The 14,926-nt window shown below is 44.7% G+C and overlaps 1 protein-coding gene across 2 annotated transcripts; it reads left to right on the forward strand.

Moving 5' to 3' along the window:
- The first annotated feature begins 1,714 nt into the window (after positions 1–1,714).
- LOC106592157 (NAD(P)H dehydrogenase [quinone] 1) lies at positions 1,715–10,792 on the forward strand. Of its 2 annotated transcripts, none has more exons than XM_045711712.1 (7): positions 1,715–1,733; positions 1,949–2,033; positions 3,985–4,152; positions 4,276–4,406; positions 6,006–6,119; positions 9,389–9,490; positions 9,841–10,792. In XM_045711712.1, exons 2-7 carry the CDS (start codon positions 2,030–2,032, stop codon positions 10,144–10,146), a joined length of 825 nt encoding a protein of 274 aa, XP_045567668.1. In that variant the 5' UTR covers positions 1,715–1,733; positions 1,949–2,029; the 3' UTR covers positions 10,147–10,792. The 2 variants fall into 2 exon arrangements, with proteins under 2 accessions (XP_045567668.1, XP_045567667.1); XM_045711711.1 differs by having other exon boundaries at positions 1,717–1,733; positions 3,940–4,152.
- Positions 10,793–14,926: the final 4,134 nt, after the last annotated feature.

Genomic DNA, 14,926 nt, shown 5'->3' on the forward strand with positions numbered 1-14,926 from the left:
CTCCCAATCAGCGACAACGCAGTACAGCTTGAGAGCCATACCAGGCCAAAACAAAGAAATACAAAACATAGAAAAAAGGACATAGAATATAACCCCAAAACACACAGAAAAACACCCCCTGCCACGCCCTGACCAAACTACAATAACAAATAACCCCTTTTACTGGTCAGGACGTGACACTAGGACTCAAATCTATTGTTATATTGTACTGAGGTTAACTAGGACTCAAATCTATTGTTATATTGTACTGGACTAACTAGGCCCCAAATCTATTGTTATATTGTACTGAGGTTAACTAGGACTCAAATCTATTGTTATATTGTACTGGACTAACTAGGCCCCAAATCTATTGTTATATTCTACTGAGGTAACTAGGCCCCAAATCTAGGAATTTTGAACAGAGAACAAATTGTCTGTCATGAGATCACCGGGTCCAGAGTCATGTGATGAAGATTGAGAGCAGGAGGGTATACCAAATGGCACCCTATATAGTGCACTACTATAGTCCAGAGTCCTATTCCCTATATAGTGGTACTACTATAGACCAGAGCCCTATTCCCTATATAGTGGTACTACTATAGACCAGAGTCCTATTCTCTATATAGTGGTACTACTATAGACCAGAGCCCTATTCCCTATATAGTGGTACTACTATAGACCAGAGCCCTATTCCCTATATAGTGGTACTACTATAGACCAGAGCCCTATTCCCTATATAGTGGTACTACTATAGACCAGAGCCCTATTCCCTGTATAGTGGTACTACTATAGACCAGAGCCCTATTCCCTATATAGTGGTACTACTATAGACCAGGAAACGGAGCCCATTATGACACAGCACATTGTAGAACGGATTACTGTGCAGAAACTTGGCCTGCAATTAGCTGTTTACATAAAATAATACATACATTGAATCTATAGGTGAACGTGTTTGATGTTCGTGGGACACCTGTGTGTGTCCTACTTGTAGAATGTGGGCTATGTCATTATTGTGCGGCTATATAAAGACAGCAAGTTCATCTTGACCTATGGTTGAATTAGAATTCCAGTTTATCAGCTGTCCCAACCTGTCTGTCTGTCTGCCTGTCTGCCTGTCTGTCTGTCTGCCTGCCTGCCTGCCTGTCTGTCTGTCTGTCTGTCTGCCTCCCTGCCTGCCTGTCGTTCCAGTGAGGGGTGACAAAAGTGTGCAAGTGACATTCCACACAGTCCGAAGACTGGTCAGACCAGTCAGTCTTGGTTTTGAGACTAGTCATAATGTCATGGCGCATTTCGCACTGGTCCCGACCTCACGCAAATACTGAGGCGGCACGCAGCACTATAGGTGTACTGTGTGATGGAACGGGACAGCCTGAAAACACGCCACTTCGATACAGCTACAACCGAAAGTTGCTTTTTCGTAGCAGGTTAGAACAATTTCCGCAGCAGGTTTGGAGAAGAAACGTATCATGTTCGGAAAATTAGGTTAAGGTTAGGAAAAGAGTTTGCGAAATTCTTTCCTAACATGCTACGTAATTCACTTCGGGCGAAGTACCGTGTTTTAGGGAGTCCAGTGGTGGAACACCTTTTACATGTCCAAACAGTTCCAGAGTAGGTGTGAGAGCATTTTGGACTTGCCAATGTTTCTTTACGCATCGCTAATGAAGAGCACTTAAGTCGGATAAACCCATGGTACCCATATGAATGGTCTAATACACAGAAAAATACCACAAAACAGTGTTTTCCCAAAGCCAAAGGTAGTAAACCAATCATTCTCTCCTCAACTGGTCAACTGACTGTAACATTTCCGGACTTTAAAACACGTCTGGTTAGACTGGTCCGTCCCATGGCTGACGAGGCTACAGGACGTTTCTTTCTTTCTTATTCTTTGTGTACGTGTAACTCGAGACTCTAGTGTTGTGTAACCGGCTCAATCTCAGTTTCAATCAAATGTTTCTCACGCGAATATCAGCAGGCGGTTCCAGAGTTTTCCCGTCGAGTTGCAGAAGAGCGAGCGCCCAGATCCGGGGAAGGCCGATCATAAACACGCGTCATGGGTAAGTCTCAATGGTGATATATCAGTGCATTTACAATATCTCTGCTTTCAGATGCTTTGGTTTATATTTCATTATCCTGCTGGCTTGTTCAGCTGCATTTAAAGTTGTCATGCATTTGTCCAGTGTTTGAGTAAATAGCCAACAAGTGGTGTGATCATGTGCTGATGCCTTAGTACTTTGTGTTGCTATACTGACTAAGATTTATGCAAACGCTATAATGACAAAACCACTCCGCTTTTTTATTCTTTAAAGCAGATTATTGTGATCAGCATTATTGAACTTGTACAGCTTTATACAAATGTTCCGTTGTAGTTTATTAACAAACACAAACATGGTGTATTGTCACTTGTGGAAACAGTCAAATATACCTTCATAGAAATGACTCAAGTAAAAGTGAAATGTCACCCAGTAAAATACTACTTGAAAAAGTCTGAAAAGTATTTGGTTTTAAATATACTTAAGTATCAAAAGTAAATGTAATTGCAAAAAAAAAAAAAAAAAGAAGTTAATTATCAAAAGTGAAAGTCTAAATAATTTCAAACATTAGCGAAGTCAGGTGCAGGAGAGCAGAGATTTGTGAACAGGCGCACACTTTATTGAGGCAAAAGCGCAAAACAGTCACAAGAATTATGTTTAACAAACAACATCTTGGTGAAATAACACGGAAAAACAAACCAGTCTGGCGCGTCAACAATAAACACGTAACACAAACTATCTCACACAGACATGAGGGGGAACAGAGGAATAAATACAGTTAGTGTGATTGGGGAATGCAAACCAGATATGAATGGAACAAGACAAAACCAATGGATAAAGAATGGAGCGGCGATGGCTAGAAAGACGGTGACGTCGACCGCCGAACGCAGCCGAACAAAGAGAGGGGCTGACTGCGGCGGAAGTCGTGACAAACATCCTCCTATTTTCTAGTTTTTTATTTATTTACAGATAGCCAGGGGCTCACTTCAAGACTCTGTAGTAGGAGGATGGTGTGGAGCCTCCTGGCCAGCCTACAGTCAGTGCTGTGTGAAATAGGATATTGTTTTTGTACCCCCCCCCCAAATGGCAGACTTACCAGACATGTTTTCCCTACACGATTCTCTCTGAAAGTATGTGATGACTGACTGCTGTACACAGGTACAGAACATTAGGAATGTACAAGCCGTCTACTGCTCATTGAGACGAAAGGTGAAATTGTCATTGCTGCAAACAAACCTAGAAGGTGTTCATGATGTTTCCTGTTATCCTGGGTAATAGCCCACTAATACAGGCTGAGGTCCAAATCACCCCTGATTCAACTCACTGAGGGTTTGATGATTTGTTGACATGTTGAATCAGGGAAGTTTGTCAGGGGCTACAACAACCATGTGTACTGTTGGGATGACTGGAGGACTGGAGCTGGGAAACACTGCCCTATATAGTGCAGCACCCTATTGGACCCTGGTCAAAAGTAGTGCACTATAAAGGGAATAGGGTGCCATGTGGAATGTAGACACAGTAATAATACAGTAATGACATACGTTCTTAGGAAAAAAGTTGTTATCTAGAACCAAAAAGTTTTTTTTTCAGCTGTTCCCATAGAAGAACCCTTTTGAAAAACTCCTTTTGGGTTCCAGGTAGAACTCTTTTTGGTTCCAAAAGGGTTCTCCTATGGCGACAGCCACAGAACCCTTTTGGTACCCTTTTTATCTAAGAGTGAGTAAAAACCAGATAATAACACATTCATAATGAAATGTAACTTGATGTGTAGTATTGTTTTAGGGAAGCAATTATGACTGATCCATCCACCACCTTATCATACACCCTGTGTGTGTGTGTGTGTGTGTGTGTGTGTGTGTGTGTGTGTGTGTGTGTGTGTGTGTGTGTGTGTGTGTGTGTGTGTGTGTGTGTGTGTGTGTGTGTGTACCAGCTCAGAAGACAGTGCTGATTGTGTGTGTGTGTGTGTGTGTACCAGCTCAGAAGACAGTGCTGATTGTGTACGCTCATCAGAGTGGAGGGTCCTTTAACTCGGCAGCGAAGGATGTTGCCGTGGAAGCCCTCAAACAGCAGGGATACAAGGTTGTTGTGTCTGATCTTTACGCCATGAACTTCAAAGCCTCCGCCACAGTGGAGGATATCACAGGTACACACACACATGCCAACACACACGCCAACGCACACACACACACATGCTCACACATGCCAACACACGTGCCAACAAACTACACACACGCTTGACGTTGCTGCTGTTCTGTCCCTTTGTCAGGTGAGGTGAAGAACCCGGAGCACTTCAAGTACGGAGAGGAGACCATGCAAGCCTGGAAGGAGGGTCGACTCTGTGATGACATCATAGCTGAGCAGCGGAAAGTGGAGGCGGCGGAGCTCGTCATCTTCCAGGTCAGAGGTCAAACACTCTCCCCCCTCTCTTTCTTCCCCCTCTCTCTCTCTTCCCCCTCTCTCTTCCCTTTCTTCCCCCTCCTCCCCCTCTCTCTCTCCCCCTTCTCTTTCTTCCCCCTCTCTCTCTCTTCCCCCTCTCTCTTCCCTTTCTTCCCCCTCTCTCTCTTCCCTTTCTTCCCCCTCTCTCTCTTTCTCCCCCTCTCTCTCTCCCCCCTCTCTCTCTTTGCCCTCTCTCTTCCCTTTCTTCCCGCTCTCTCTTCCCTCTCCTCCCCCTCTCTCTCTTCCCTTTCTTCCCCCTCTCTCTCATTCTTCCCCCTCTCTCTTCTCTCTCTTCCCCCCTCTCTCTCTTCTCTCTCTCTTCCCCCCCTCTCTCTCTTCTCTCTCTCTTCCCCCCTCTCTCTCTCTCTCTTCCCTCTCTCTCTCTCTCTTCCCCCCTCTCGCTCTCTCTCTTTCCCCCTCTCCCTCTCTCTCTCTTTCCCCCTCTCTCTCTCTTTCCCCCCTCTCTCTCTCTTCCCCCTCTCTCTCTCTTCCCCCCCTCTCTCTCTCTTCCCCCTCTCTCTCTTCTCTCTCTCTTCCCCCTCTCTCTCTTCTCTCTCTCTTCCCCCCTCTCTCTCTCTCTTCCCTCTCTCTCTTCCCTCTCTCTCTCTCTCTTCCCTCTCTCTCGCTCTCTCTCTTCCCCCCTCTCGCTCTCTCTCTCCCCCTCTCTCTCTTCCCCTCTCGCTCTCTCTCTTCCCCCTCTCTCTCTCTTCCCCCCTCTCTCTCTCTTCCCCCCTCTCTCTCTTCTCTCTCTCTTCCCCCCTCTCTCTCTTCTCTCTCTCTTCCCCCCCTCTCTCTCTTCTCTCTCTCTTCCCCCCCTCTCTCTCTCTTCCCTCTCTCTCTCTCTCTTCCCCCCTCTCGCTCTCTCTCTTCCCCCCTCTCGCTCTCTCTCTTCCCCCCTCTCTCTCTCTTCCCCCTCTCTCTCTCTTCCCCTCTCGCTCTCTCTCTTCCCCCTCTCTCTCTCTTCCCCCCTCTCTCTCTCTCTTCCCCCTCTCTCTCTCTCTCTTCCCCCTCTCTCTCTCTCTCTTCCCCTCTCTCTCTTCTTCTTCCCTCTCTCTCTCTCTTCCCCCTCTCTCTCTCTCTCTCTCTCCCCCTCTCTCTCTCTCTCTTCCCCCTCTCTCTCTCTCTCTCTCTCTCTTCCCCACCTCTCTCTCTCTTCCCCATCTCTCTCTCTCTCTTCCCCATCTCTCTCTCTCTCTTCCCCATCTCTCTCTCTCTTCCCCATCTCTCTCTCTCTCTTCCCCCTCTCTCTCTCTTCCCCCTCTCTCTCTCCCCTCTCTCTCTCTTCCCCCTCTCTCTCTCTCTCTCCCCCTCTCTCTCTCTCTCTCTTCCCCCCTCTCTCTCTCTCACTCTTCCCCCTCTCTCTATCTCTCTCTCTTCCCCCCTCTCTCTTTTTGTCTCACTCCCCTCCCCCACCTCTCTTTCTGTCTTTGACTGTGCCTTGCAAGTGTTTAAATTCTCTACTTTTCTCCCCAAAGTATTTAAGCCTACACTCCCCATCATAGTTTAAAAATCATTGGATTGGTGTAGATGAAGTTTCAACCATCTCTCTCTCCCCATCAGTTCCCTATGTACTGGTTCAGCGTTCCAGCCATCATGAAGGGCTGGATAGACAGAGTCCTGAGTCAAGGCTTTGCCTTCTCGCTGCAGAAGATGTACAGCAATGGAATATTCAAGGTTTGACCTTTTTCCCCTTCTGTTCATGTCTTTAGTTCCAGTAGCCTGTGTTAGTGTCATACCCATTGACAATGAGCAGGAAGAGTTACATTTACATTTTAGTCATTTAGCAGACGCTCTTATCCAGAGCGGCTTACAGTAGTGAATGCATACATTTCATACATTTTTTTCTCCATACTGGTCCCCCGTGGGAATCGAACCCACAACCCTGGCGTTGCAAACACCATGCTCTACCAACTGAGCCACACGACAGGAATGGGCCGAATCAGGAGGATTTGATGTAAATGCAATGCTCCCACCTAATCCAGTCCCCACTTGTGACTGAAAACAAGGGTAGAGATGCCAATTGAAAAGCTCTCTGTTAAAAACGTAGATAGCTGGCTATATGACATAAAATGCTGTGTAAAATAGCTATAAGTCTATAAAGGTGCATTAACTGTAAAGCTATCAGTCACTTGTGGAAACATTTACAACTGAAATTAAGTTACGTTATCTTTGTTTATGTATTTTACCTCAGACAATCTGGTAGTAAGTTTGCTAGCTAGAACTCCTAGCAGTTTATGCTAACTAGCTAGCTGGCTAGCATTTACTGCTAGTGAAGTTGCTAGCTAGCTAGTTAGCATAAACTAGCGCTAACTGGGCTAGTCATTGTCTAAATGACAGGTAGAAACGCAGTCATAACCATAAAGGGGTAACTAGCCCCTAGTTAGCGCTAGTTTGCGTAACTGCGTGACAGTAGGATGTTCTAGAATGCACAGATTGAAAGTGCGCCAGCCTGAATGAACACGATGCATTCCAAGTTGGCAAATGAGGATTTGTAAAGTCATGGAAATTTGTTTCATAATTTTTGGTAACACTTTTAAGTATTATCAATAAATTAAAAAATCAACATATCAGCCATTATAAGAATGACCAATGAGTGAGTGTCTGTGTGTGCTGCATTGGAAAGCTGGTAAACACTAGCCATGTAATTGAGACAGCAATAAAAAGTCTTCTATGAATAGCCTAATTGACAAATAAGTTGCTGTGCATAGATCTCCTCTGAAACATGAATATTAGAGCCTTATATAGAAACATGTCTAGATACCTAGCTTTGAAGTAGCCTACCTTAATTAACCATTTGATCCCTGATTCATTGAATGAGGGAATAATTTTATAAAGACAAAAGTATTTTCGTTGTAATGTTGCAATATTTAACATGAAGGGTGGCAACCATCCTCCAGGATAGCTACTGGGTGTGCAGGCTTTTGTTCCAGCCCTGTTCTAACCACATTGTAGCCTTAACAACAGCTGCTCAACAGGACCTTCATAAGTAGACTTGGGTGTTTCAGGGCTGGATCAGAAGCCTGCATGATGGACACCCAGGAGCTCTCTAGATGACAACATGTGACTAGTGCAGATCCTACTTTGTGGGGGGTTAAGTGCCTTGATAAAAGGCACAACGACAGGAGACGGTAGGCCTATGGGATCAGACACAGAAGCCTTCCAGTGTCAATAATGCTTACTTTTTCATGGAGTCTACATAATAGCCATGAAATGTGGTTAAGTCATGGAGAAGTCATGGAAAAAGTGAATAAACCCTTCACAGTGAATAATCAGAGGTCTCTTTAGCATAACGTCATTTGTAAATTTCGGTAAATATAGTCTAATGGAAAAAGACAGCTGCTGCACTTCTTTCATCCCAAGTCAAGCATTGATTAACATTTAGATTTTTAAAAAAGTCTGATTTTGTAACCTAGTACATCCGATAATAAGCACAGAGCTCTGTTGACAGAGCGGTGCCGGTTTCTCGCAGTGACGTTTGAGTACTTTACATGTTGTGGCAAAGTTGTTTCCGCGGATCACAAGAATCCAAAAGGACACAAACTAAATTAAATGTAAAAGGCTTTGAAAACTAAAAAGCTTGTGGCTCCGTTGATATTTCACAGAGATAATATTGAATTTTGTGACAAATCTTCAAAAAATAACAGGAATTTTGCATTAATGTGAAAAGGGTATACTAAAATATAAAAATACTACATGTCATGTCTCAAATTTGATATCTATTGAACCTCTATATTAATTTTATGTCCTGCGGATTCGAGAAGAAAGATGACGAGTTAAATGCTGAGTCTTTCAGTTAGCCTTAATTCTCTAATAGCGTCCAGTCTAGCTGACGTAATGCTATTCTCTAACAGCGTCCAGTCTAGCTGACGTAATGCTATTCTCTAACAGCGTCCAGTCTAGCTGACGTAATGCTATTCTCTAACAGCATCCAGTCTAGCTGACGTAATGCTATTCTCTAACGGCGTCCAGTCTAGCTGACGTAATGCTATTCTCTAACAGCGTCCAGTCTAGCTGACGTAATGCTATTCTCTAACGGCGTCCAGTCTAGCTGACGTAATGCTATTCTCTAACAGCGTCCAGTCTAGCTGACGTAATGCTATTCTCTAACAGCGTCCAGTCTAGCTGACGTAATGCTATTCTCTAACGGCGTCCAGTCTAGCTGACGTAATGCTATTCTCTAACAGCGTCCAGTCTAGCTGACGTAATGCTATTCTCTAACAGCGTCCAGTCTAGCTGACGTAATGCTATTCTCTAACGGCGTCCAGTCTAGCTGACGTAATGCTATTCTCTAACGGCGTCCAGTCTAGCTGACGTAATGCTATTCTCTAACAGGGTCCAGTCTAGCTGACGTAATGCTATTCTCTAACAGCGTCCAGTCTAGCTGACGTAATGCTATTCTCTAACAGCGTCCAGTCTAGCTGACGTAATGTTGTTCTCTAACAGCGTCCAGTCTAGCTGACGTAATGCTATTCTCTAACAGCGTCCAGTCTAGCTGACGTAATGCTATTCTCTAACAGCGTCCAGTCTAGCTGACGTAATGCTATTCTCTAACAGCATCCAGTCTAGCTGACGCAATTCTATTTTCCAGATTTTTCACCACTTTTTTTTCTCTGGCCTCCATTGATTTAACCGCCCTGATTTTGGCCATCCTACATGGGTAAAAAAACATCCCATTCTGAACGGATTATGATAGAGACATGAGGTTTGGACCATTGGTTTTGTTTGAGCAGTACCTACACAATTAATATAGTATTTTACCCATTGGTCAAAAGATATGTTTTGGTTTGGACACCCTACATAATATCTACCGTATGAAATGACACGCTGCTCTCATTCAGTTCAGGCTATATTGCTTCTAGGTTAAGGGTAAGTTGTGTTTTTGGTGGAATGAATAAGGCCTGTGTTTGTTGGAGTTACACTTCATACTGTTTGTCATTTTGCAGGACAAGAAAGCCATGTTGTCGTTCAGCACTGGATCTATGCAGACTATGTACCGCCCTGACGGCCTCAACGGAGACATTAACGTCACACTGTGGCCCCTACAGGTAACCAGGAAGACAGCCAGGGGGAAAGAGTTAAGATGTGACACCAAAAACATATTTCACTCTATTTGCTTCTCATGGATTTAGAAGGCAATCAAGTGGCTTTGGGGATACATGTGTGTCTCAAAATGAGTTTCCTCAAACATTTTGATGCTTGAAGGTTACCTCCAAATACTTGTATTTCAAATGTGTTTCATTTAGTTTTGGGTTTGCATTTTTTGGGTCTAATCCATTGGTTCCATTGTAGCATATTGTGCAAACTAAACCAAGCGCAGTTCAAGTATTTGCTATATGTATTTGGCCCAGGCTCCTCACTCCTCTCCTCTCTCCTCCACGTCCCTCCATCCTTCCAGAACGGCGTGCTTCACTTCTGTGGGTTCCAGGTGCTAGCCCCCCAGGTGTTCTGGTGTCCGGGACACAGCCCCCCCGCGAATCGGACAGCCATGCTGGATGGCTGGAGGGCCAGGCTGAAGACCCTGCTGGTCGAGCGACCCCTGACCTTTGCCCCCTGCGAGCTGTTTGACCTGACTTTCCCCGGGGGCTTCATGCTGCGGCCGGAGGTCAGGGAGGAGCAGCGCACCCGCCCCCACGGCATCACCACCGGACACCACCTGGGGAAACCCCTCCCCCCTGACAACCAGCTGAAGGCTGAAGGCTGATAACCCTCGGATAATTATTTATCCAATAGAACCCAGAGTTGCCTTGGGCCGTTACTCTTCTCTATTTTTATAAATGATTTGCCACTAGTCTTACACAAAGCTAGAATGACTATTTAGATGATTCAACACTCTACACATTAGTATCAGGTGATTGTTTTTATTATTCATCTTTAAGACCTAAACCTCAGCTGGAATTGTGTATAAAGGGTGTGACCATTGAGCAAGTTGAGGAAGCTACATTTCTACTTATAAACTGGGCGCTTCGAGCCCTGAATGCTGATTGGCTGACAGCTGTGGTATATCAGACTGTATACCACGGGTATGACAAAACATTTATTTGGACTCCTCTAATTACGTTGGTAACCAGTTTATAATAGCAATAAGGCACCTCGGGGGTTTGTGGTAAATGGCCAATATACCACGGCTAAAGGCTGTATCCAGGATCTCCGCATTGCGTCGTGCTTAAGAACAGCCCTTAGCCGTCGTAAATTGGCCATAAACCACATCCCCATCGTGCCTTATTGCTTTAGTATAACATTGGATGGTCAGTTATTATGGTCAAGTCAAATTGACAGCGTTGTTGTGAAGATGTTTTAAAAATGTTCTGCGTTTTTGAAACATCAATAAACTGCACTAGTTGTTCAGACTCTGGTCTTGTCTCATGTTGATTACTGTCCGGTAATACGGTCAGGGGCAGCAAAGAAAGATCTAGCAAAGATACTCTCTTCGAAAAAAAGGTGCTATCTACAACCTAAAACCATTTAGAACCATAGGAGAACCCTTTGAAGAATGCTTGTTGGTTCCAATAAGAACCTTTTCACAAAATGGTTCTACCTGGAACCAAAAAATGATTTTCACCTAGAACCAAAAAGGGTTCTCCTATGTGGACAGTTGAAGAACGGTTTTGGAGCCCTATTTTCTAAGAGTGTACAGCTGGCTCAAAACAGAGCAGCACGCCTTGCCCTTAACTACACATACACTAACATCAACAACATGCATACCAGTCTTTCCTGGTTGAGGGTTGACAAGAGATGAACTGCTTCTCTTCTATTTGTTTTAATGATAAATATTACTGTAATGAAAATTCCAGATTGTTTGCATAATCAAATAACACTCAGCAGAGACACCCATACATACCCCACAAGACATACCACCAGGGGTCTCTTCACAGTCCCCATGTCCATAACTAATTCAAGGCAATACACGGTTTTACACAGAGCCATGATTGCATGGAACTCCCCTTTAAAAATGGATTAAAAAGCAACTCATGGAAGGACACACAAACATTTTTTTTTAGTTGTATTGTTTGTATAATTTTTTGGTTGCATTGTTTAAATATACACATAAACATCAGTTTTTAGTTGTATTGTTTGTATAATTTTTTGGTTGCATTGTTTAAATATACACATACACATAAACATCAGTTTTTAGTTGTATTGTTTGTATAATTTTTTAGTTGCATTGTTTGAATATTGTTTACATTTGTGTAACTTTCCTTGTGTATCAGTGTTTTGTTACTTGTCATGTTTTGTGTATCTTGTGGACCCCAGGAAGAGTCGCTGCTGCTTCTGCAAAAACGAATGGGGATCCTAATAACCAAATAAACGTCTCCTCCCTGACAACCAGCTAAAGGCTGATAACCCATCCTCCCTGATAACCAGCTGGAGGCTGATAACCCCTCCTCCTAACAACCAGCTAAAGGCTGATAACCCTTCCTCCCTGATAACCAGCTAAAGGTTGATAACCCCTCCTCCCTGACAACCAGCTGAAGGCTGATAACCCCTCCTCCCTGATAACCAGCTAAAGGTTGATAACCCCTCCTCCCTGACAACCAGCTGAAGGCTGATAACCCCTCCTCCCTGATAACCAGCTAAAGGTTGATAAACCCTTCTCCCTGATAACCAGCTAAAGGCTGATAACCCCTCCTCCCTGATAACCAGCTAAAGGTTGATAACCCCTCCTCACTGACAACCAGCTGAAGGCCGATAACCCCTCCTCCCTGATAACCAGCTGAAGGCTGATAACCCCTTCTCCTAACAACCAGCTGAAGGCTGATAAGCCCTCCCTCTGATAACCAGCTGAAGGCTGATAAACCCCTCCTCCTAACAACCAGCTGAAGGCTGATAAGCCCTCCCTCTGATAACCAGCTGAAGGCTGATAAACCCCTCCTCCTAACAACCAGCTGAAGGCTGATAAGCCCTCCCTCTGATAACCAGCTGAAGGCTGATAAACCCTTCTCCCTGACAACCAGCTAAAGGCTGATCACCCCTCTCCCTGACAACCAGCTGAAGGCTGATAACCCCTCCTCCCTGACAACCAGCTAAAGGCTGATAACCCCTCCTCCCTGACAACCAGCTAAAGGCTGATAACCCCTCCTCCCTGACAACCAGCTGAAGGCTGATAAGCCCTCCCTCTGATAACCAGCTGAAGGCTGATAAACCCTTCTCCCTGACAACCAGCTAAAGGCTGATAACCCTTCCTCCCTGATAACCAGCTAAAGGCTGATCACCCCTCTCCCTGACAACCAGCTAAAGGCTGATCACCCCTCTCCCTGACAACCAGCTAAAGGCTGATCACCCCTCTCCCTGACAACCAGCTAAAGGCTGATCACCCCTCTGCCTGACAACCAGCTGAAGGCTGATAACCCCGCTCTCTGATAACCAGCTGAAGGCTGATAACCCCTCCTCACTGATAACCAGTTGAAGGCTGATAACCCCTCCCTCTGATAACCAGCTGAATGCTGATAACCACGCTCTCTGATAACCAGCTGAAGGCTGATAACCCTCCTCCCTGATAACCAGCTGAAGGCTGATAACCCCGCTCTCATATCATAAGGTGAATGCACCAATTTGTAAGTCGCTCTGGATAAGAGCGTCTGCTAAATGACTTAAATGTAAATGTAAATGATAACCAGCTGAAGGCTGATAAACCCTCCTCCCTGACAACCAGCTGAAGGCTGATAACCCCTCCTCCCCGACAACCAGCTGAAGGCTGATAAACCCTCCTCCCTGACAACCAGCTGAAGGCTGATAACCCCTGCTCCCTGATAACCAGTTGAAGGCTGATAACCCCTCCCTCTGATAACCAGCTGAAGGCTGATAACCCCTCCCTCTGATAACCAGCTGAAGGCTGATAACCCCTCCCTCTGATAACCAGTTGAAGGCTGATAACCCCTCCCTCTGATAACCAGCTGAAGGCTGGTAACCCCTCCCTCTGATAACCAGCTGTAGGCTGATAACCCCTCCCTCTGATAACCAGCTGAAGGCTGGTAACCCCTCCCTCTGATAACCAGCTGAAGGCTGGTAACCCCTCCCTCTGATAACCAGCTGAAGGCTGATAACCCCTCCCTCTGATAACCAGCTGAAGGCTGATAACCTCTCCCTCTGATAACCAGCTGAAGGCTGATAACCCCTCCCTCTGATAACCAGCTGAAGGCTGGTAACCCCTCCCTCTGATAACCAGCTGAAGGCTGATAACCCCTCCCTCTGATAACCAGCTGAAGGCTGGTAACCCCTCCCTCTGATAACCAGCTGAAGGCTGATAACCCCTCCCTCTGATAACCAGCTGAAAGGCTGAGGATAATAAAGGGGAAACTGTTTGACATCAACGAAACTAGGGTTGTAAAATTCTAGTAACTTTCCCCAAATTCCCAGGTTTTCCAGAACTCCTGATTGGTTGATAATGGGGTTGCCATTTGACATCAACACGTACATGTCACAGGAGACGGCTGCTCATAATAATGACCGGAACGGAGCAAATGGAACGGCACCAAACACCTGAAAACCATGTGTTTAATGTATTTGGTACCATTCCACTGATTCTGCTCCAGTCATTACCACGAGCCCATCCTCCCCAATTAAGGTGTCACCAACCTCCTGTGGTGCATACACCGTTTTGATAACCTCGTAGACCCAACCTGATCTCAGGGCTTCCTTCAGATGAAACAGAATGGTGAGCTATCGTATGATCTGGCTAGTTCACCAGAAAACAGTTTGGATTATGTCAAAGGGCAAAAATCTGGACATTTTTCATAAAATGCTTGAAGTTTTCCAGAAATCCCAGTTGGAAGATTCTGGGAATCAGGATGGAATAAGTATGATCCAACCTGGATTCCTGGAAAACTTGGTGACAGCAATTGTTACAGCGGTTGGCAAGTCAACTACACACACTATACTGTAAAGTTACTTTATTATAATAATAATAATAATAGATGACTGTGGTGTGTTGTATTATCCTAATTCTGTATCACTATGTACTAAAGCACTGCTGATATCTCAATATCTGTATATGTTATACAACCAATACTATTGTACATACTTCTAATAAAACAATTAGTGACAAATAATAGAGCTGTGTTATGACCTTCACATGACAATAACAGTCCAATCAGAGCACGGACAGAACTGTTTCTAAACATTCAGCTCTGTTGCTGATGGAGATTGGCTGAATAAAGGAAACTCCATGTGCTGTTACTGAAGCCTACTTTAAAGGCCCAGAATACGAGTGTGTCCACTGGAATCCTATTTCAATCACTCTGTCTATGATTCCATATGTAATTCTCTAGTGGGATTCCACCCAAACAACATATCTATGATATTCCTATGTGAATCAATGCCATAAATCCCATGAAAAGGGGGAGGAAATAGAAAGGATTTATGGAGATTTAATGGTGTTTCTAGGACAAATCACTTGCTCATCAACTCAGGCATCTGTCATAAACTAGACCAGACTGTCATGTTTTTAAAAAGATAGTGCTATCCGGGATATTTGGGACGTTCAT

This window comes from Salmo salar, unplaced genomic scaffold, assembly GCF_905237065.1.
Source record: "Salmo salar unplaced genomic scaffold, Ssal_v3.1, whole genome shotgun sequence".
Lineage (NCBI taxonomy): Eukaryota > Metazoa > Chordata > Actinopteri > Salmoniformes > Salmonidae > Salmo > Salmo salar.